Genomic DNA, 23,249 nt, shown 5'->3' on the forward strand with positions numbered 1-23,249 from the left:
TCCCTAACAGCACTGTGAGTGTACCTACACCACAGGGACTGCAGCGGTTCAAGAAGGCAGCTCACCACCACCTTCTCAAGGGCAACTAGGGATGGGCAATAATTGCTGACCTAGCCAGCGAAGTCCACATCCCATGAATGAATAAAAAAGGTACAATTATTCTGCATGCTCCCAGGACCTCGGCCCAGGCTACAGGCTCCCAACCCAGGTGCCAGGCCCAGGCTGCAGGCTCCCGACCCAGGCTGCAGGCTCCCGACCCAGGCTGCAGGCTCCCGGCCCAGGCCGCAGGCTTCAGGCCCAGGCTCTTGGCCCAAGCTGCAGGCTCTTGACCCAGGCTGCAGGCTCTTGGTCCAGGCTGCAGGCCCAGGCTCTCTACCCTCGGCCCAGACCATGCCATGATGATGCACAATATTCATACACTATGAAGACTCCTTAGCACATTAACTGAATGACTCCCCACAACTTGTGGCCACACAAAACTATGAAAGGTCTTCAATTTGTTTAAATTTTATTTGTTTCTAACAATATATTAAACATTTTAACAACTTAAGTCACATAGCCATTGAATGGATGAATAAATAAAACACAGAAGCCTTGATTTGACTGCAGCCATAGGGTGTTTCCCTGATTACACACAATGTGTTATTTTTATGATCTGCAATTATACATATTCCAATGCATCTAGTAGTCAATGCCTTTTAATGAAAGATACATAAATTATCCTACGATATACAAGAATATAATCAACTTTGAGGAGGAAAATTCATCGGGAACTCTCTCTTCCTAAAGCTGTTGAGGCTGGAGGGTCAGTTGAAAATTTCAGGAGTGAGATTAATAGTCTTTAGTTGGGTAAGGATATTATAGGTTACAGAACCAAGGCGGGTAGATGGATTTAAGGTACAGATCAGCTATAATCTAAACGAATGGCAGAAGAGGGTCGAGGGGCTGAATGGTCGAATTCCTATTCCTCTGTTCTATCCCGTCAGCTCTGTCTCAATAAATTAGGTTTGTCTTTTTGACAGTAAAGTACTGAACTGTAACTCTATCTTTCAAACTTCACAATAAATACCTAAATATGTTTACTTTGTGTGCTGCTCTCTAAAGGTGGGAAATTACCTTTCTGTAAAGTGATGAATTATTGGCATTTTCAATGGGGTCACTAGCTGCTGAAGATAATTACTCGACTGTAGTGAAGTTTACCAGCATCTCCCCCATGCTCATTGGTCTCCCCTATTCTTTTCCTGTTAACAGTCTCTCTGAGGGGTGAAGTAACAGGAACCGTCCCCTCATTGTCTGGGACACTCACCCACCAAGTGAAGGTGTCCCAATTGTAATACAGAGCTGTATCTGATCAGTCCCTCACCTTGCTCCTTAAACCCATGTCCGTAGTGCACCGAGTTCCACCTTTCTCACCGCCTCACCAGGGCTGTGGAACCGGAGCTTCCAAAACTCCAGGCGCATCCGATCTGAATACAACCATCGGATTGGAAAAATGGGTTGTTTTATTTTTTTTTTAAAAAGAGAGAAAGCTTATCATAGAACATTATCTTATTCGGTCTCCTCGAAGATTCCTGAAGTCTTCCGTCTTCATCCCAGAAACATCCCAGGGTGTGGGGGGTCATTCCTCAAAAATCCTCATCCCAGCCGGAGAACTCGTCCATAGGCTCATCAGTCTCAGGAGTGAAGCTGTCAAAGTTGCTGTGATCCACTGGACCTTTTAACTTAAGGCAAGGGGTAAGGAAAAAATGATAAGGGGATGACACCAGGGCTGAAAAGGGTTAAATGCTGAGGACAGGCAGCATGGTGTACACTTACATTCCCATGAATAGGAAAAATTAAAGGGTGATCCAATCGAGCTGTTAAAGGATTAATAGGAGAGATGGTGGTGTTAACAGTTCACTCAGGGAGGCTGCAACATGCACTTTTCACAGGCATGTTGTAGTCTGGAGCTGTGGATAGTGATGGTAGAGGTTCCAACTTCCTTTCCATTTGACGGTTGACCAGGAATCTCTCCTGCTCTTACTACCCAAGGGTCTCTCCTTGTTGGAGTAAAGGAAGAGCCAGACTGATAGCTGGAAAGTTAAAAGTCAGCCTAGCCGATAGAATCGGAAGGATAGACTGTGAGAGTGGAATATGGTTCACTATGTGGCTGGGACCTTGACAGGCAACCAGACGATGGCCTCTGACTGTAACAGCCTGAGAAACAACGAGGCCATGACACAGCTCTGTGATTTTCACTCAGGTAGATATGGGGAAAGAGACAAGTGCAGGATAAACCTGGGCTTTAAATAATGCAAGTTACTGAAGGGGAGGACCGCCTGAGGTCAGGTGGTAAAGGGGCCCGGAAAAGGAGCTCGAGAGTCAAACCTGCAAAAGGAAAAGGGAGGGTATAAAAGGAGACATTTAAATGAGTACAATGTTAGAATACAGGCATGTATTTATCCGATTCTATTACTCTGCAGTTTGAAGGAAGTATTAAAGATATTCTTGGCATTGACCATATTGACAGGAAACTGTCGCCATTTCTGATCAGCCGCTCCTCCTGCGGAACTCACCGTGTTTGGGTGCGTTCGGTGGTGTGAGGTGAAAAGGCCAAAAATCGGTTTGACGACTTCGTGAAACCAGTTTGCGATCGTCCACTCAGCCCGATGATAGTGGGACGCATTTCCCGCCATCGAACGTCAGGAACCCCATTGTAATACTTCAGCATAAGGCCAGCCTGCTGGACACTGTCCCCCACCCCCTCACCCACCGTTAGACTGCCCGCCCACGTCAGTGAGATTGCACGTTGCACTTTGAAGGGAACTCGGAGGGGAGAGCTCAGTAACATTGCAGAGGGACTCCTGTTGGACTTTAAGAGTGAGGCATGTTGCGGGGGTGGAGGGGAGGCAAAGGCTGCCTTGCAGTTGAAGGTAGCGACAAGCATGCGCGGGATTGTGGGGGGTAGGGTGGGCGAGGGAAGTGGCCATACATCAAGGACACCTTGTATAAAGTAACTGTTCCTCTGCAGCTGAGACAGTTCAGGCGCAACCATTGATATGATTGGAGTCGGGCCTCTGGCTTCCCTGCCCACTCAAACAACGCAGAGGCATCAAAATGCCACCAAGTGCTCCAGAGCTTTTCACACCTCAGGCACAGACTGCAAACTAATGAGTGTTTTATTGGACTACAGAACAGTTGGACGACTGGGTACATTGTACAATCTCCTTGCTGAAGCTTGGCCTTGGAGCTGTCACTGGTGGAGGCACTCACAGCCCCTCACAATATCAGCATCCTGGTTTGGACCAGCATCCCTCATGGTTCAAGCTAACAGGGCAGCCTTGCAGCGCAGGATAGGAGAATGCCCGCGCCTGAGCTGAGAGCACAGGGTGCAGTCCAATGGGCAAAGCTGCTGCCAATCGGTCAGGTGGAGTGGGGCAGAGGAAGGTGGGTTTCAGGCAGCCATGCAGCGTACTAACCTCTGGCCATCCAAGAGGTGGTCAGCACTCTCCGAGAGGAATTAAGGGGCCTTCAGACTTAACGAAGAGAGGTTCTTAATATACCCAAGCTAACCCACATGTTTCTCTCTTTCATCCTGCAGGAGGAGTACATCAGGAGCATGGAGCCTGGTGAACCAGCTATATGCCTTGTGGCATACAGAGGGTGAAGGTAACGAAGAAGAGAGTAACTGAGGCGCCTGGCTGCGCAGAGAGAGGAGCAGCACCTTCAGGAAGAAGGGGCAGCTGGGTCTCCCGTACATGCCACCTTGGAGCCACAGAGCAGTTGCTGGTCAGCACCCAGCTAGACCCAGGGTCTATAGACGCCGCCTTTCATTCCTGCAGATGACCGAGAACCAGTGTCGCTGAAGACTGGGCACATCTGGGGAACTGGTCGATCACATCCACCACCTGCTGCAGGATTTGGCACCGCAGTGACATGGAGGGCATCCACTGCCAGTGGCCATGAAAGTGACAGCGGCGCTCGATTTCTATGCTCGTACCTCCTTTCAGGGCTCCACAGGTGCCCTCTGTGGGATATCACAAGCCTCCATCTACAAATGCATCCATGGGGTCACAGATGCCATCTTCGCGAGGGCACACAACACAATGCATTTCGCCTGGGGCAATGGTGCAAGGGCGATTGGGTTTGCCCAGGTCTCAGGTTTCCCACAGGTGGAGGGTGCACTCATATGGTGCTCAGATCCCCATCGCAACACACGGTCACCTACATCAACCACAAGGGCTTCCATTGCTGAATGTGCTACTGGAGTGCGCCCATCACAAATGCATCCTGCAGATCTGCACACGGTTTCCAGGGAGTTTTTTTATTCAATCCTGGGATGTGGGCTTCGCTGGCTGGGCCAGCATTTATTGCCCATCCCTAGTTGCCCTTGAAAAGGTGGTGGTGAGCTGCCTTCTTGAACCGCTGCAGCCCATGTGGTGTAGGTACACCCACAGTGCTGTTAGGAAGGGAGTTCCAGGATTTTGACCCAGCGACAGTGAAGGAACGGCTGATATATTTCCAAGTCAGGATGGTGAGTGACTTGGAGAAGAACTTCCAGATGGTGGTGTTCCCACCTATCTGCTGCCCTTGTCCTTCTAGATGGTAGTGGTCGTGGGTTTGGAAGGTGCTGTTGAAGGAGCCTTGGTGAATTCCTGAAGTGCATCTTGTAGATGGTACACACTCGGTGGTGGAGGGAGTGAATTTTTGTGGATGTGGTGCCAATCAAGTGGGCTGCTTTGTCCTGGATGGTGTCAAGCTTCTTGAGTGTTGTTGGAGCTGCACTCATCCAGGCAAGTGGGGAATATCCCATCACACTCCTGACTTGTGCCTTGTAGATGGTGGACAGGCTTTGGGGAGTCAGCAGGTGAGTTACTCATCATAGGATTCCTAGCCTCTGACCTGCTCTTGTAGCCACAGTATTTATATGGCTAGTCCAGTTCAGTTTCTGGTCAATGGTAACCCCCAGGATGTTGATAGTGGGGGATTCAGTGATGGTAATGCCATTGAACATCAAGGGGGGATGGTTGGGTTCTCTCTTGCTGGAGATGGTCATTGCCTGACACTTATGTGGCATGAATGTTACTTGCAACTTGTCAGCCCAAGCATAGATATTGTCCAGGTCTTGCTGCTTTTGAACATGGACTGCTTCAGGTATCTGAGGATTTGTGAATGGTGCTGAACATTGTGCAATCATCAGCGAACATTCCCACTTCTGACCTTATGATGGAGGGAAGGTCATTGATGAAGCAGCTGAAGATGGTTGGGCTGAGGACACTACCCTGAGGAACTCCTGCAGTGATATCCTGGAGCTGAGATGACTGACCTCCAACAACCACAACCATCTTCCTTTGTGCTAGGTATGACTCCAACCAGAGGAGAGTTTTCCCCCTGATTCCTGTTGATTCCAGTTTTGCTAGGGCTCCTTGATGCCACACCCGGTCAAATGCTGCCTTGATGTCAAGGGCAGTCACTCTCACCTCACCTTGGGAGCTCATCCCTTTTGTGTTCGAGTACAGTTCTGCTGCTGCTGATGGCCCACAGAACCTCATGGATGCCCAGTCTTGAGTTGCTAGATCTGTTCGAATTCTATCCCTTTTAGCATGGTGATAATGGCACACAACACGATGGAGGGTATCCTCAATATGAAGACAGGACCTCGTTTCCACAATGACTGTGCGGTGGTCACTCCTACCGATAAAGGTCAAAGATCAGGCTGACCTGCACCTAGCTCGCACACAAACTGTTGGAGGCCAACTATGGTGTCAGTGATGGACTTCAGCCCACGCAGCAGTGCAGGAGTGAAGTCCTGGACCAAGGTCTCCATGGCAGCTAGCATCCTACCAGTGTTAACCTTGGTGCGTTGGCATGTCGGCGCTATCACTTCAGCCTGAAGTCGGACAGACTCCTCCATCGTGCTTTGCAATCTGAGGCATACAGTGGACATCCCTTCCTGATGTTCCCGAGCTTGCCTTTTCAGGTCCAGGAACTGTGACATGACCGAGTCCAGAGGCTCCTCATCTGACTTGGACTCAGCAACGTTCTGGCCTCCAGCAGCTCCTCCGAGTGCCGGACACCTGGGAAGTCCCTGCCTCCACCTGCTGTGGATCAGACAGTGCGATGTGCTCACCAGATTGTGATCCCGAGGCTACTCTAAAGCTAGTCCCACTGAGGTGTGTCTTTGCACTGTGGGTGAGCACTGTGACGGGACTTCAGGGAGGATTTCAGTGGATTCCTCTTCTGAGCTTCTCTCGGGGCTCCATTGGAGGCCCGGGGCCATTGGCATTTTCCCAGATGTGCCTGTGGAAGCAAGGAGAGATAATTAGTGCATGGCAGTGGCCTGTGGAACAGGGGAACTCACTCACAGCCTGGCTGTCTGATGGATGTTGCACTGCTGGATCCTCACTTGGTGGAGCAGCGCCGACCTCACCGTCAGCACAGGACCGGTCCAGATCCTCACCGTCAGCACAGGACCGGTCCAGATCCTCATCGTCAGCACAGGAACGGTCCAGATCCTCACCGTCAGCACAGGAACGGTCCAGATCCTCACCGTCACCACAGGAACGGTCCAGATCCTCACCGTCAGCACAGGAACGGTCCAGATCCTCACCGTCACCACAGGAACGGTCCAGATCCTCGCCGGCCAGCTGGATGGCTCTGTTTTCAAAGTCCGTGAGGACCTTGTTTTCAGGCATTTCTCCACTGGTCTGCGACCTCTCCCTCTTGTTGTGTGCCAGCTTGTCCTGCATGAATAGAGATGGAGAGGGTGTAAGTTGCGTGCCTGCCTGGCCAGATGTTGTGTATCAAAAACAGAAAATGCTGGAAAAGCTCAGCAGGTCTAACACCATCTGTGGAGGGAAAGACAGAGTTAATGTTTCGAGTCCGTATGACTCTTCTACAGAGCTGATTCGTATGCCTGGCATGTCTGGGTGGCGAGTGGTTCTATGGACGGGATGAGGACAATGACGGTGTGTGTGAGAGAGAGTGAATGGTGATGTCCCTTGAACTGGCAGTGAGTGAGATCCCTGTGGACGTGTGATGGGTTTGTGAGCGTGTGAGTTGAGAGTGATGAGAAGAATGACTTACCCTGGGGGAACGGAGGAGATCATTCACCCTTTTTCAGCACTGGGTGGCTGTCCTCTTTTGCAGGGCGTTGGCGCTGACCACCACCTTCCACGCTGGATTAGTGATGTTGCTGCCTATCCTGCGGCCAGAGCGGGGTTAGAGGACAATGCAGCAAGCCTCCACTGCAAACAAAAGGCGCTCAAGGGGTGCGTCATTGAACCTGGGGCCACGTCTTCTTTGTAGCAGACATGGGCTGGAAGCACTGAGAGGTGTGCGCGCGGCTGCACTTAAATATGGTGCCTGGCGTGATGAAGCGGCGAGGTGATGGTGTCGGGGGCGAGTGAAAGCCTGGCCGCCATATAAATGGCGTGTTTCCCGGGAATGTGGCGGGTTTGGGACGATACGGCGTGAGAAGCCACCTCTGTGGCCGGCAGGTAAAACGTCGTTTCCCTCAACCGCTACCGCACTTAGTGCAAATCTGGGATGATTCCGCCCATTGATTCAGAAACCTGAAACCCAATATGAAGAGTACACCCAACTCCAAGCTATTGTAAAGCTGTAATTACCTCTCTACGAAGAATGGATTTCATCTTCCGATTCCTGAGCCCTTCCCAGTCAAAGCCTTGAAACCACCTGAAACAAAGTGAATAGAACCCACGGTGAATTTGTGCTGTGATTATCAAAGACAAAAGTAATTTATTCTGTTCATATCGGTGAAGTAGCAACTGTCAATTAGAAGTTGCTAGCTGAAGCCCTCTCTGAGAACAATGTGCTGATCAAGAAAACACGACAATGACTTGTGTTCCACTGAATATCAAAGCTCTAAGACTGATAACAGAATACCAGAAAGTGTTTGGATTTCACCTTGATCTTTCCTGTGTACCTTGTGTACATAAAACATCTCTCCCATCTAAACAATTCCAAACGCTTCACGCCAATAATTATTTCTCGACAGTGCAGTGACAGTGCGCCCAGCTTGGAGATCAGAATCACTATTTCTTGGGAAAGGGGCCAGGTTTGAATTAAAATGAGGGGAAAAGGAATTTTACATCTTTCACATTCACCCCTCCCCAACTCCATGGTCGGTGTTAGCAAATGGGTAGTTTGCTACCTGTCATTTTGCCAGTTCTCCGGCATCAATGATACTTTCCTCTCAATAGCCTCCTTTATTTTCACATTTTTCTTTCTCCTAGACATTGTGAGTGACCCAGGTGTGATACTACTGAAGGGTTTATTCATTAGACTTGGCTCATGACATGGTTGGTGGTTGATTTTGACTGAGTTTTTTTCTGCCGATGCCTCAAAATGTTCCCTTCTGTATTGGTCCAGTTGTTACACAGGTTTAAAAGCACTGCTGCCCAAGCCATTCAACCCAACTGGTCCATCATCTGCATACCCTTCTGTTCCTTTCTCATGTGTTTATCCAGATTCCCATAAATGTACCTATGCTATTCACCTCAACCACTCTGTGTGACAGTGAGTTCCACGTTCTCACCACTCTCCGGGTAAAGAAGTTTCTCCTGAATGCCCTATAGGATTTATCGATATACAGTATGACTATCCCATGTTGATGGCCACATCACAGTTGTTTTATTTCACATTTTAATCTTTTTATGGTGAATTTTCATGAACATTATCATTCCTGTGGATTTAAGGGTTTGCTCCCATTCATTCCCAACGCAGGAACACTGCGGTTGAGATAAAGGGATCATTTTATGGACGCTCTGTGTTGCTAGCATGAAGCTTGCCCTCTGGTTACCCAGAATGTAAACCTGGTCACACACTGTCCCGGGATTGCTAACCCACTGCATGGGAATGTTGTCAGCTGCATGCCTGGAATACAGAAGGGCTGAGAGTGGGTGGCGTTGAATAGCAGCACAGAATGACTCCGATTGAGAACATGATGAGCATCTTCACATGAGCTGACCAGTGGGCACCCAATGAATTCAACTCTCCATTGAGCTGCTGTGTGGCATTCAGCCTCAAATCCATTCACAGGCACAGGAGGAGGCCATTCAGCCCCTCAAGCCTCTTCCATCATTCAATTTGATCATGGCTGTACCTTAACTCCAATTATCTATCTTGGTTCTGTAATATCCCTATTCAACACTAACCTATCAATCTCAATTAACTCCCAGCCTCAACAACGTTTTGGGAGACAGAATTCCAGATTTCCACTACCTGATCTCCTCCAGTTCCCACCAACACCCTCATTACTACATTAATATCCATTCACCAGGCCCCTTTAACTATCTGGTCACTTACTTGTGCTTCCGAATATCGTTTATTCCATTTTTCTTGTTTCCTAACCTCTCTGTTGGATTAACTCTGCACAATTATCAACAGACATGTTAAAATATGGACATAATTCATAAATCAGTTTCAAAAGTATAATTCGTTCAGCAAACAAAACACAATCTGACAACATTTAAATAGCAACAGACTTCCCTTCAAAACATTAAGAATGAAACAAAAATTCCATTAAATACATAAAATGTTGGAAATATACAGCAGGTCAGACAAAACTGAAGTCACTCATTCTGATGAAGATTTACACAATCCACTGAGACTGACTCATCATTCCTGGCCAGCAGTTTCTTGGGACTGGAGAAGGTGCCAGGAATTAGGGACTGAAGTTGGGAGGTCTTGATCATTAAACCTACCCCAGGTGAGAAAATCTTTGAAAGATTTTCGGACAAACTCATTGGAAAATCATAGCAGAAAACAAATGGAATGTTTTTCCAGCTATTTTAAGAGATAAGTCACAAACCACAATCGGTATGTCATGAAGCTTGATGGAAATTAACAAAAGAAGTAGAAACATTTTCAAAAACACTAGGATTGGGATTCAATGCAAGTGTTTGAAGATAACTGAAGAAAGAATTAGAAAAAGGAAGAGAACAATTTGGTGATTAATTGAAGATAGCCATAGCAAGGAGTAAGGAGTATCAAAACAGTTGGAAAGTTAAAGATAAGGATGGCCCATTAGGGGATAGATTCAATAAATTTATCATAAATAATTAAGATATGGCAGATGGTTTAAATGGATTCTTCACCTCAGTCTTCACAAAGGGAGAATGTGGACAATCGCCCCTTGACATTCAATGGCATTACCATCGCTGAATCCCCCACTATCAACATCCTGGGGGGTTACCATTGACCAGAAACTGAACTGGACTAACTATATAAATACTGTGGCTACAAGAGTAGGTCAGAGGCTAGGAATCCTGCAGAGAGTAACTCACCTCCAGACTCCCCAAAGCCTGTCTACCATGTACAAGGCACAAGTCAGGAGTGTGATGGAATACTCTCCACTTGCCTGGATGAGTGCAGCTCCAACACACTCAAGAAACTCGACACCATCCAAGACAAAGCAGCCCGCTTGAGTGGCACCCCATCTATAAACATTCACTCCCTCCACCACTGACGCACAGTAGCAGCAGTGTGTACGATCAACAAGATGCACTACAGGAACTCACCAACGCCCCTTAGACAGCACCTTCCAAACCCACAACCACTATCATCTCGAAGGACAAGGGCAACAGGTAGATGGGAACACCCGCCGCCTGGAAGTTCCCGTCCAAGCCACTCACCCTCCTGCCTTGGAAATATATCACCGTTCCTTCACTGTCGCTGGGTCAAAATCCTGGAACTCCCTCCCTAACAGCACTGTGTGTGTACCTACACCACAGGGACTGCAGCAGTTCAAGAGGGCAGCTCACCACCACCTTCTCAAGGGCAATTAGGGATGGGAAATAAATGCTGGCCTATGAAGTTCGCATCCCATGAATAAATTTTTAAAAATCCCCAGGTTCAGTAAATGTGGCCAAGACTTGCAGAAACAAAGGTAGCATACTATATAAAAATATGAAGGATTAAAATGCTGGTGCACCAGATGGATCTCGTAAGGAAAAGCCATGCTCTGCCTGCTGTTTTTAACCATCATGTTGGAATAAAGGGTCTCGTTGGTTTACTTGCAGAGTCTCCTGATCAGGTCCTCCGGTCGCTTGGGAATTCGCTTTGGAAAATCCACTTTCTCCATTCCTCTCAAAATCATGTTGTAAATTTGAATTGGATCGGGTCCTGTAAAAGGAGGACTGGAGAGACAGAAAGACTGGGTCAGAAATCACCTTGGGCCTGTGTGTGTCGCACGCTGTAATCTGAGTTTTCCTCTCAATGTTTAAGTGACAGACCTACATAACTGGGCAAGAGGTTCAATCTCAGCAAATCTAGTAACACGTGAAATGTCAATCACGTTCATTGTAAATACAAACCAGCAAGTTACCGGCAAGGATACTTAATAAAGAAAATATGTGAACACTGGATGTATCGGAAAAACCAGAAAACACGTCAACATCTGAAGGAGAGGCTACGGCTGAGAGTTTTAGGTAAAATCATCCTCATCAGAACAGTTGAAATGTTGCCCCTTATCCTTCAAAAGGTAGTAAACCTGCATTAGTGCCATTTCCTCTCTGGTCACCATGGAAATATACGGTGGGGTCTTCCTCACCCGCCCGCCGCCGCGATTTTCCGGTCCCGCCACAAGTCAATGGACTTCAGGCTGACGCCGCCTCCCCCGGGACGGGTCCCACCTACGATGGGGCTGGAAAATCCCAGCTATAGCCTAGAATGTCACGGATCGGGATGGGGGGGATCTTTACTTGTTTGAAAACCATCAATCCAATCTTTCGCTGTGTGGATTAGGTGGAAAACTCTGTGCAACATTTCTCAATAGTTTTGATGGATGTCCAGTATTCAAATTTACACAAATCTGGAGGTCTTCAGAGAGAACACCGTGTCTGTTTTTTATTACCAGTCGCTTATTGTGCTGGGGGATCTATTCACTGATGGCACCATTGGAGTGTGTGTGTGGTCTCTTCCAGCTCAAACATTCTTCCTGCCTGTAACTTCGTGCCACCATTGGTGGCCGTGCCTCCAGCTGCCTCGGCCCTCAGCTCTGGAATTCACCTCTAAAACCCTCTCCCGCGGACTCTTTGCAAAACTTACCTCCTTCACCAAGCTTTTGGTCACCTGTCCTAATATCTCCTAATGTGGCTCAGTGTCAAATTCTGTTTGCTAATCGATCCTGTGAGGCACTTTGGGATGTTTAACTATGTCAAATATAACTAATAGAAATATAATAGCTCCGTTATTTATAAGTTGTTGACAGTGTCTCAGATGGCGAACACAGTAAATGAAACGGAATTACACAGATCTGGAAGATCCCAGCTGTTCTGAGCTGGGGATACAGCTGGTGTGACAACCAAGCTTAATATCCCCTAGGCTAAGGGCAGGAAGAGTCTGGTGGATGGGGGTGTGGGCTAGGGGGTGGGTGTTCCTCCTCGTTATTCGGAGGTTGTGCATAGGTCCAGAGCTTTTCTGCGGAAAGGATCTGACTCTCATGGTAGAATTGTAAAGAGAGGATTGGGGGATAACCTGATAGAAATCTCCAAGAGTATGAATGGGCTTGAGGGGGAAGACATGGAAAAGATATTTTCACTTATGTGCGAGACCCAAACTTGGGGCCATCAATAGAAGATTGTCACTAATAAATCCATAAGGAATTCCGGAGGAACTTCTTTACCCAGAGGGTGGTGAGAATGTGGAACTCGCTACAGTAGAGAGTGATTGAGATGAATAGTATAGATGCATTTCGGGGGAAAGCTCGATCAACACACGAGGGAGAAAGGAATAGAAGGATATAGTGGTAGAGTGAGAAGGAAAGGGGTGGCAGGATGCTCAGATGGAGCATAAGCATGTGGCCCAGATGGACCGAATGGCCTGTTTCTGTGCGAGCTCACATTGACCGTTTGGCATTACATAAGTTCAAAGCCACCTGATCAGAACTGCAGGTTTTTGGGAATTTTTGCTGTGATGTTAATGACTGTTTTCTGTTAAAGAGTAAAATCTGTATTGAGAGCAATGTTTATCCAAATCAATATAACCTTTCAAAATAAAGGTTTACCCTTTGCAGCTTGATCCCCAGTGAGTTAATCCCCAGTCCTTGCAGAGTAAAGTCCCACAGGGTTCACCTGCTTCCCAAACCGCTAACATGACACGGTTAACATCCTGCCTCAATATTTGGAATCCCAGGTTAGGGTAAGAGGGATGGGTTTCATTTCAGGAAAGGATTATGTTAATCACCCACCTCATTAAAATACAGCAAGTTGATGACCATAGGCATGACTTGTTGAAGGAGCTTTGGAAAAGGAGTTGCACAGTAAGATGGTACCTCAACACCTGAATTTATCCTGTGCACAAATTTACCAACAAAAGACTCATCTATAGCTCATTGTTAGTCAGTGATTTCCATGGGAAAGCTGTTTCTGAACAAATAGTATTTTACAAACAGAATCTGTTATTTAACTACCAGTAGGATGAAATGAACATGTTAAAGTGACTCTATCTTCACAGAATTTTTTCTGGCAATCCTTCTCACTTGCTGATGACAAACTTGTGATTCAGCGACATCAATGTTGTTGGAACAAATCACCGAACGGGAGCATCTCCTTTGGCAAGTGAAATGAGGCGAAAGTTGTAGCTTATGAATAATATTAAACCCAACGTTCATTCTACAATCCCACGTTCTCAAAACAAACAGTGAAGACCTATCAAGAACAATCACCCGGTAAGGAAAGTGTCAGTGTAAATTTGCAGTGCCTCGCAGATATCAGCCTGGGACGTGTATGTAAGATGGTACATTCTGTTCAAGGAACAGCTTGAGTTTAATGTGTTTGTGAAGAATCTGGTTGTCAGCCCCTGGGTAACAATTCCAAGATAATTAGAAGACATTTTATTTCAATTTCATATCATTCCAACATTACACAATGTAGCAAAAAGTCTTATAGTTAGCACCTACTCACCTATTATTTATAGGGCTAGGGGGAATAAATTGGGCAGCTCTTTCAAAGAGCTAGCATGGGTAGGATAGGCTGAATGGCTTCCTTCTGTGCTGTAAGGTTTTTTGATTCCACAACTGAGATGTCAATTTGCTATCACCTGTTTAAGTTATCGACAAAGTGAAGATCTGCCCCTCTGTGTTAAATCGTGTGTAACTGTATCCAGTGCTGATGCTGGGAAATAAACACTTTGCCTCAATACTCACTTTCCAGTCAGCAGCTCAAAGACCAGGATTCCCAGAGACCAATAATCTGCCCCAAAGTCATGTCCCTTGTTCATAATGATCTCTGGAGCAACATACTCAGGAGTTCCACAGAATGTCCAAGTCTTCTTGCCAAGGCCAATCCGCTTTGCAAAACCAAAATCAGCCTAAAAGGAAGAGAGAGGGATGGTGGGAGATAGAGATAGAGAGAGAGGTGTGAGGAGGGATGGAGAGAGAAAGGGGATAGGGAGGGGGAGGAGAAAGAGATGGGGCATGGGAGGAAGAGGGAGAGAAAGGAGAGTTAGAGAAAGGGGGATAGAAACAGAGGGGGAGAGAGAGAACGAGAAAACATAAGAACTTAAGAAATAGGAGCAGGAGTAAACCTTATGTCCCAGAGAGTCTGCTCCACCGTTCAATAAGATCATGGCTGATCTTCGGCTTCAACTCCACTCTCCCACCCATTCCCCATATCCCTCAATTCCCTGAGACACCAAAAATCTGTCCTTCTCAGCCTTAAATACATTCAATGATGGAGCATTAAAACATCACTCTGGGGTAGAGAAATCCAAAGATTCACAACCGTTTGAGTGGGAAGGGCAAAAGGAGAGAGAAGGATGAAAGGCAAAAGGCAGTGAGAGGGAAAGGGTTGGGGAAGAGAGAGAGGGAGGATCTGTTACAGTGATCTGGGGGAGACGGGACCTCAGTTTAACATCTCCTTAAAAAGGCAGCTTAGAGTTTTGTGCTGAAGTGGGGTTTGAACCCACAACTTTCTAACTCAAAGACCAGAGAGCAACCCAACGAGCCACTGAAACTCTCACAGCAAAACTCCCTCTGGTTATTTTACCAATTCTCTTACAGTTGTATTTTCTGGTTACTAACTGCCCTGACACTGAAACTAGTTCCTCTATATTTACACTTCATAATTTCAAAACAAAGGCTGCTTGGGGATTAGAGCAGAATTTCTGCAGCATGTGCAGTTTTAATATTCACTCGCTGTATTGTATGGGAAATGAAAGCTTCTGTGTTCTCTTTACAATGTGGGTTTTAAGGACTGTTATCTTAAAAATAAAACCCTATGGTCAGCTCACTGCCCACATAACTGGTCAACGCGGAGCTGGGAGTTGATTGTTAGAGTGGCCGGTTCTCTGAAACACTGGGGTGAAAGCAGCATAAAAATTGAAAGCTCAGCAAATATCGCGTTGCTCCTGCATGTGGTAGGGATTCTGCAGCTGGGTCCTGTCTGCTCGCGAGGGGACAGCGATGTGAACCTGCTCCAACAGGGAATCGTACATCGCTTGGGTTTGACATTGTACAGAGTAAAAACCCAACACAGAGTCGAATTGTGCTCAGCCAATGAGCAGAGGTTGCCTGGAAACTCATGGACACACTTCAGATATAGACAGCAGTGATTTTGGTGGACTGGGGAATGTCAGTGATGCTGTCTACACTGTGAATAGAAACTATGATTACATACTGAACTGAACACTGAATCTCTCACTGTTGTAAAGTAGAAGTCTTGGCCAGAGATCTGTTCACACCTGAAAATACAGGGGCTACCAACCCTCCAGCACTGTCCATTAATGTCCAGAAATGAAAGCTTAATCTCCCAGATACTGCTGTGAGAAATATTACAAGGGCAGTTCAAAAAATGGTGCATTTTTCTCATTCTCTATGAATACTTTCATTATTAAAGCACTGAAGCTGGGGAAAGTGTTGTTTGGCCGTCTGGGGACCTCCAGGAATGCAATTGATCAGCACTGCTAATTCTAACTTCAAATGACCTTTTTCCTGAAGATTGTATGAAGAAAGGAGCCCTCCAGATGTGAGAGTCTGAAGAGTGATGAAGCTGTTTGAGGGACAGATTTTGGTCCCTCAGGGGATCATGGGGAGCGGGCGGGAGGGTGGAGTTGAAGCTGAACTTCAACCATGAACGTATCCAATGGCAAAGCAGGCTTGAGGGGTCGAGTGGCCTACTCCTGCTCTGATTTCTTATGTTCTGATGTTTCAATGGGTGAATACAGAGTTCAGCTGCAGGCTGGGAGGTAGAGTCCATGGGACATACCATTTTCACGTATCCATCTAAATCCAACAGCAAGTTCTCCGGCTTGAGATCCCGGTAAATGATTCCTCGATTGTGCAAATAATCAAAGGCTTCAACGACACACCCAACGCAAAACCGGGCTGTTGGTTCATCAAAGAAGCACCTGGAAACAAACATACAATTCAGCTGTGGCAGAGGCAAAGAGAATCTAGTTTTTTTTGTTTGATAATTGCTGCTTTGAAGCACCTTGGAATGTTTTACTACGCCAAGGCGCTATATAAATGAAAGTCATTGTTGTAGCAGTTTTGTGTCTATCTGTCATTGTTATTGGACCTGTCTCTGTCCACAGAACCTGGTGTTTGAAGTCGGAGGCCTATTAACCCAGAATGGTTTTGGCAGCTCGATCCATTCACATTCGATACGTGCGGAGTAAGTGTTAACCTCAAATCCAGCTTCCCCTGTGGAGGCTTGTGTTTGTTCATGTGACAGTGCGATTGGGGCTCAACCCTCAGAAACTGCTTCAAGGATACCTCAACTTCATGGAGCTCCCAACCCAAAGCCCAAACGCGCGGAAAAGCGAACTCATATTCTCGGTTACTCAATTTTATTTTGGTTGCTGGGAAATCAGTTTATTCACCTCAAAAAAAGTGGACTCTGAAGAGATTCAGCAGGGCAGATGTGGAGTACTTCAAAGCAAATATTCCACTGGGCCCAATCTTTGTGAAGTAAACAATTCAACCCAGTTCATCCTTTGGCCAATGTTGCTAAAACATGTGTTTTGGCCACTGTCTCATTGTCATTTGTGGGGTCTTGCTATGCACAAATTGGCTGCTTTGTTTCCGACATTACAACACTTTGAAAAGTAGTTAATTGGTGGTAAAGTGCTTTTGGGACATTCTGAAGTAGGAGAGGCCCTGTAGAGATGCAAGGTCATTCATTCTTACTTTCCCTCTACAGTCTGGGCCTCGATCGCCTTATGCCTAGAGTTAGGAATTCGCAGCTAAACCCACCCAGCTTTTTAAATCTTTAATAACCTCCTTACAATCCATCCATTTGACCTCCCAAATGCTTTGCTCCCAACACTGACAGTGAGGGGTTTTGAGGTGATTTGTTTTCTGAGTGTATCCTGTTGTTATTAATGGCTTTCTGCTCCTGGGGGCTTCAGTAACTGTGAAGGTAGTAAGTTTGGAAGATGAGATCATGCTGTTGGTTCCATGCACTTACTCATCTTTGGATCCTTGAAAGTTAAAACTGATTTACAGGAAAAATAACCCTGAAATTCCTGAACACAATGAGCTGATAAATTTCTATAATGACAGAATTTAAGTGAAAGTAGGACAATAAAACAGGTTTTACGTTCTGCCCTTTATAAATGGGAGAAGGTGTGTCAGTTTGTGAACATTCGGAGTTCTATCATCATTGGACTGCTCTTATTAGTGTTTGTTATTGTATCCCCACCAACCAGACACTGATGCTCTTAGCTAATCAAAATCTATTGATCTCAGTTTTGAAAGTTTCAGCTGCAACCTGCCATCGTTCAGAGGTTTCTGTGGGGGTTGGGGGGGTGGGGGGGAAGAGTTCCAGTTTTCCACTACTCTCTCTGTGAAAAGTCCTTCCTAATTTCACACTTGAACAGTCCAGCTCTAATTTTAAACTATCCCCCTACCAGAGAAATTTGTTTCTCTTCAACCATCCTATTAAATCATTTTAAACACCTGAATTTAACCAGCCTGGAACCTTCTAAATTCTGAAAGGATTTCAACCCAAGACCTGTCTTCCTAATTTAATCACTTAAATTCTGGTATCATTCTAATGAATCTACACCCCCTCCAAGGCCAGTATATCCTTCTCGAGGTGCTGTGTCCAGAACTGAATGTCATTATTCCAAATGGACTCTGACCAAGGCAAATGGAGCACAACTTTTTCAGCCTTCTATTCCAGCTGTTGCTTGTCTAACACATCAGTGCTGCTTTGGTACACATTGTTTGTATCGATATGCAAAGCACTGAATGCATGATAAACATGTGATCACTGAAAATAACATACACTCACATGTCACGCAGGATGCTCCACAGCTCCCCTCCCAGACACGCCTCCAGGAGCATGTACACATACTTTGAGTCACGAAAAGTTCGGTACAATCTAGAAGAGAGAACAGGCTGAAGGTTAGACAATCTCCAAACTCAATTATCAATGCCTTACATCAAACCTCCATGAGTTACAATAATTGGTTTCATTTTCCAGTGACAATAGGTCAGGAATGATGCTGGATTCTAACATATCAGCCTGTTGGAGTGGAGGAGATGTGCCCAGTGCCTTCCCCCACTCCCCATTGGTCCACCTGCTCTGTCTACTCTGGGGACATTGGCTGTTTGCTGGAATTTAGGCTGCTCCTGGTGACATCCAGGCTCAAGGGGTTGAATGTGTTCCTTTGATACTCGCTACCTCATTTTCCTCTTCAAGATGCCCATTAAAATCTAATTCATTAACCAAGCTTGTTCTGCCACCTGTCCTAACATCACCACCAGTGGCTCAGTGTCCACTTGTGTCGAATTATTCTCCTGCGAAACAGCTTGGGAAGTTACCATGTCTTGGCACGATATAAATGCAAGCCGCTGATGCCCGTGTGCGTGGAAAATACAATTAATTACACTCCCAGTGCAAAAAGTCCCCAGTTCCATCAAATTGTCCAACTGATCTGCACTAACACAATCTCCAACTCTTTGCTGCTTCAAAATTTCAACAAGGTGAAAATGCAGGAAAACACAGGAGAAAGAAATGGAGCTTTCACTGATCACAAATGCAGAGTAAAACCTTTATCAAACATTGACAATGTTCAGCACAACTGATCTCAGTGACTGCTGCTTCTTCATTAATAATTAGAGACACCAGCTTCAGATAAATGTTCAAGCAAGTTGCATTCACATCATAACTTCACCTCATTAATCAATGTCCAGTGAGTTATGTAAAAAAAAAATTTGTTCATGGGATGGGGGTGTCACTGGCTTGAGAACTGAATGGCTTGCTAGACCATTTCAGAGGGCATTTAGGAGTCAACCGCATTGCTGTGGGTCTGGAGTCACATGTAGGTCAGACCAGGTAAGGGTGGTAGATTTCCTTCCCTAAAGGACATTAGTGAACCAGATGGGTTTTTACGACAAGCAACAATGGCCTCATGGTCATCATTAGACTTTTAATTCCAGATTTTTTATTGGGTTCAAATGTCACCATCTGTGATGGTGGGATTTGAATGCAGGTCCCCAGGGAATTACCCTGGGTCTCTGGAGTACTGGTCCAGTGACAATACCACTGTGCCACCGCCTCCCCATTTTTTCATGGGATGTGGGCGTCATTGGCATGGCCAGCATTTGTTGCCCATCCCAAATTACCCTTGAACTGAGTGGCTTGCTAGGCCATTTCAGAGGGCAGTTAAGAGTCAACCACATTGCTGTGGGTCTGGAGTCACATGTAGGCCAGACCCGGTAAGGACGGAAGATTTCCTTCCCTAAAGGACATTAGTGAGCCAGATGGGTTTTTACAACAATCGAATTTAAATCCCACCAGCTGCCATGGTAGAATTTGAACCTTTGTCTCCAGAGCGTTAGCCTGAGCCTTTGGGTTACTAGTACCACCTTCTCCCCATAAAATAGGAGCGTAACTAGGAGTAACTGGAGACACAGAATAACAGATGTCAGGAGAGGTCGGGACAGAAATAACTGGATCAGTTGAGTCCGTGTGTTGCTTCCTCTTGGTACGCCCACAGACTAAGGAGGTTTGAACCAGAAACTTATTTGGCAAAAGAATGGGTAGGGCAGGATGAGGCGATTGCAATGAAGGAGGAGTAGGTTTGAAGATAGCACAGAGCTCTGGGGAGCCTGTGAGTTAAGGGAAATTCCACGAACTCCGCCACCGAGAAGGACAAGGGCAGCAGGGAGTGTGGAAACACCAGCAACTGCAAATTTTCCTCTAAATCATACACCAACCATGGAAAGAAACTCATATCAAAAGGCGCCACATAAAAACAAGTCCTTTCTTCTTTGATCCGATTGAATTATCGCAATAAAGTGAAGCATCCCCTACAACACATGGTGCCAAATACATCAATAAGAAATGGTGCATCTCTTTCTATAATAATAGGTATTTGTGCCACACTTTGTAGCGACATCTTTTATTTTTCAATTATTCTAAAATATTCTGTAATAAAAGAATCCTATAAGCTCTTATACAAACAGCTGCAACAGAAGGTTGTGTCACCTATGACACAATCCATTGAAAATCAATTGATTGTCGCTCTAGCAGCAGCAAAGACAATTCATCTTCATCAGAAAGTTTTGGATTTTTTTTGTGGGTAGCATCTGAAAATGACATGCTCCCATTTTGATTTAATTGATTTAAGCAACAATAGTTTCACAACACAAGACGGCAGGTGTCCGGGTGCAAAAGTGTCATCATCAGAACCCTGCCCTCTCAAGGTGACTGTCACTATTTTAATCACTAAAAAATCAAAGCACATTAATCAGGGAGGGGGCCATTTAATGTTGAGGTGACGCCAAAGTGCGGGTTGGGAGAAGGGGGCCGGAGAAAAGCAGCTGTTTTTGGAAGTATTGCACTTAGGTGGGAAATGAAGAAATGCAATGTAAAAGGGAATTTACCGACAAGAATACTTGGTCTGGCAAATCCACAGCTGTAGTGCCCTCGGTCTAACAGAGCAAATCAAACATGTCTGGATTACCCCTTTAATTGGGTGATCACTTGGCTGAAAATCTCTGTTCATTCTACAAACCTGACCCTGAGCTTCTGATCAGCTATCACTTTAGATCCAAACTTTGTTGATTTACTTGTCTTATTTCTATCTTCTCGTGCCTTGCATCATCATCCTTTTTGTCATTTAATCTCTCTTGCCTTTTACCACATCACAGATATAGTTCCATATTCCCCTCCCCCTTCCCCTGACTCTGTACTTGGGTTTAAAACCTGTTATATCTCTAACTTTTTACCAGTTCTGATGAAAGGCCATTGACCTGAAAATTAGCTCTGCTTCTCTCTCCACAGATGCTGCCTGACCTGCTGAGCGCTTCCAGTATTTTTGGATTTTATTCCAGATTTACATTATTTTGCTTTTGGATTGCTCATTAATGTGCAATGTTTGCATTGGGCTGAAATCTCTAATTCAAATGATTATTTGGTAATGTGGTAATGCTGTGCGATTGATTCTCGCACCTCTGACCAAGTGACGAAACAATAGTCGAGCCACTGGTGCTGAACATTGTGCAATCTTTACTGAACATCTCCACTTCTGACCTTATGATGGAAGCAAGGTCATTGATGAAGCAGCTGAAAATGGTTGGGCCGAGGACACTACCCTGAGGAACTCCTGCAGTAATGTCCTGGAGCTGAGATGACTGACCTCCAACAACAACAACAACCATCTTCCTTTGCGCTAGGTATGACTCCAACTAGCGGAGAGCAATCCTCAGATTCCCATTGACTTCAGTTTTGCCAAGGCTCCTTGATGCCACACTCGGTCAAATGCGGCCTTGATGTCAAGGGCAGTCACTCTCACCTCACCTGACGAAAGGTCAGCGACCTGAAACATTATCTTTGTTTCTCTCCACAGATTCTGCAGACTTGCTGAGTATTTCCAGCATCTTCTGTTTTTATTACATACACACAATTGCGCAAACACAGGCTCTCCACACACATATGCACACACCTAATGATGCACAGTTACACACAACTCTACACACATGTGCACTTACACATGCTTACACACACCCACACACACAAACACCCTCACTTAAATTGATCAATAGTTAGCTTTGAGAACAATCAGATAGAGCATGCAGCTGATTCCTAATGATCTTGCCCAGTGAATGAAGCCGGACTTACCTCACAATGAACTGGGATTTGGTCTGAAGCAGGATGTTCTTTTCGGAGTACACATGCTCTTGTTGCCGAGTCTCTACAATGTGGTTCTTTTTGATACATTTCAAGGCAAAGGTGACGTCTTCATCCTTCAGTTTCACCTGGAGTTACCAAAGAATTTTTCGGCACAATTTAATAGCTGTTGTTGTAAGTGAGGTGGAGCAATAGCTTGTGTCTTTGTTCAATAACTGCACGATACATTATTAAACATCACCTAACTATACTCAGGCTATAAGGGCAGAACCCCAGGTGAAGCAGATTACATTTTCAACAGAGTACTAAACACAAAACTATGAATTTGAGAGTCTAACAAAATGTCATGTTGAGGATTAATTACTGAGAAACTACATTGCTGACAAAGGAACATTTTTAAATGTTCATGTAATGTTTGAACTGAGCAAAAAAAGGGGAACGATTACTTGTATTAAAACATTGCCCGAAACAACGCAAAGTGATTAATGGTTTCCTTCCACTTACAGTTACTAAAGATCTGAAAAAAAGTCTAAGAAATCCAAACACAAATCTCTCTTTAAACTAAAGAAGGATTAATCGATGTATTAGTGAATGTGAGGGTGTTGTGTCTTCTAAAGCTGAGAAGAGGGTGGGTGACTGATGTACAAGAACAAAGTGTCATTACCATTATACAATTATATTATGTCATTATTACAAACGCCATTATCCGTCGATTCCCCACATCCTCCATCACCTTCCTGCCACTTACCAGTTCCACACGCCCAAAGCCTCCCATGCCCAGAGTGGCAATGATGTCAAAGTTTTTGAAAGGGCAGGAGTTTGAAAACCTGGCAACTTTTTCCCTCAGCCGCAAGACCTCAGAGCACTCTGAAGAAGCAAACGTGAGTGGCCTTGGAGGATAAAGAGAATTCCATTTACACTCGGTGACAGTGAAGTGAGGGAAAGAAACAACAGAGGCTGTGACCTGACATACAGAGCAATCAAAGGCAATCATTACATCAAATATCAGACAATATCTGCGACAACCTGTCTGTATAAACCCGAAACCAATAGAAACTGTAAGCAGTTATTATCTCTGCAAACCTGGAAGTAAATACTTTCTGCCCAATTCTCCTTGGTTTATGAATTTCCCTTTTATCACCTTAGCTGGAGTTAGCTATCAGG

General features: G+C 45.6%; 1 protein-coding gene across 1 annotated transcript in view; it reads right to left on the reverse strand.

Moving 5' to 3' along the window:
- Positions 1-493: 493 nt before the first annotated feature.
- prkg2l (protein kinase cGMP-dependent 2, like) overlaps positions 494-23,249 on the reverse strand; it is a 44,207-nt gene continuing 21,451 nt past the window's right edge. The window contains exons 10-18 of the mRNA XM_078531050.1: positions 22,834-22,975; positions 22,077-22,213; positions 18,240-18,329; positions 16,209-16,350; positions 14,150-14,313; positions 11,019-11,141; positions 9,310-9,372; positions 7,611-7,677; positions 494-1,721 (exon numbers count right to left, since the gene is read on the reverse strand). Of these exons, the coding sequence (XP_078387176.1) occupies positions 1,626-1,721; positions 7,611-7,677; positions 9,310-9,372; positions 11,019-11,141; positions 14,150-14,313; positions 16,209-16,350; positions 18,240-18,329; positions 22,077-22,213; positions 22,834-22,975 (1,024 nt within the window). The 3' untranslated portion in view covers positions 494-1,625. The remainder of the gene's footprint in view (positions 1,722-7,610; positions 7,678-9,309; positions 9,373-11,018; positions 11,142-14,149; positions 14,314-16,208; positions 16,351-18,239; positions 18,330-22,076; positions 22,214-22,833; positions 22,976-23,249) is intronic.

This window comes from Cetorhinus maximus, chromosome 27, assembly GCF_964194155.1.
Source record: "Cetorhinus maximus chromosome 27, sCetMax3.hap1.1, whole genome shotgun sequence".
Lineage (NCBI taxonomy): Eukaryota > Metazoa > Chordata > Chondrichthyes > Lamniformes > Cetorhinidae > Cetorhinus > Cetorhinus maximus.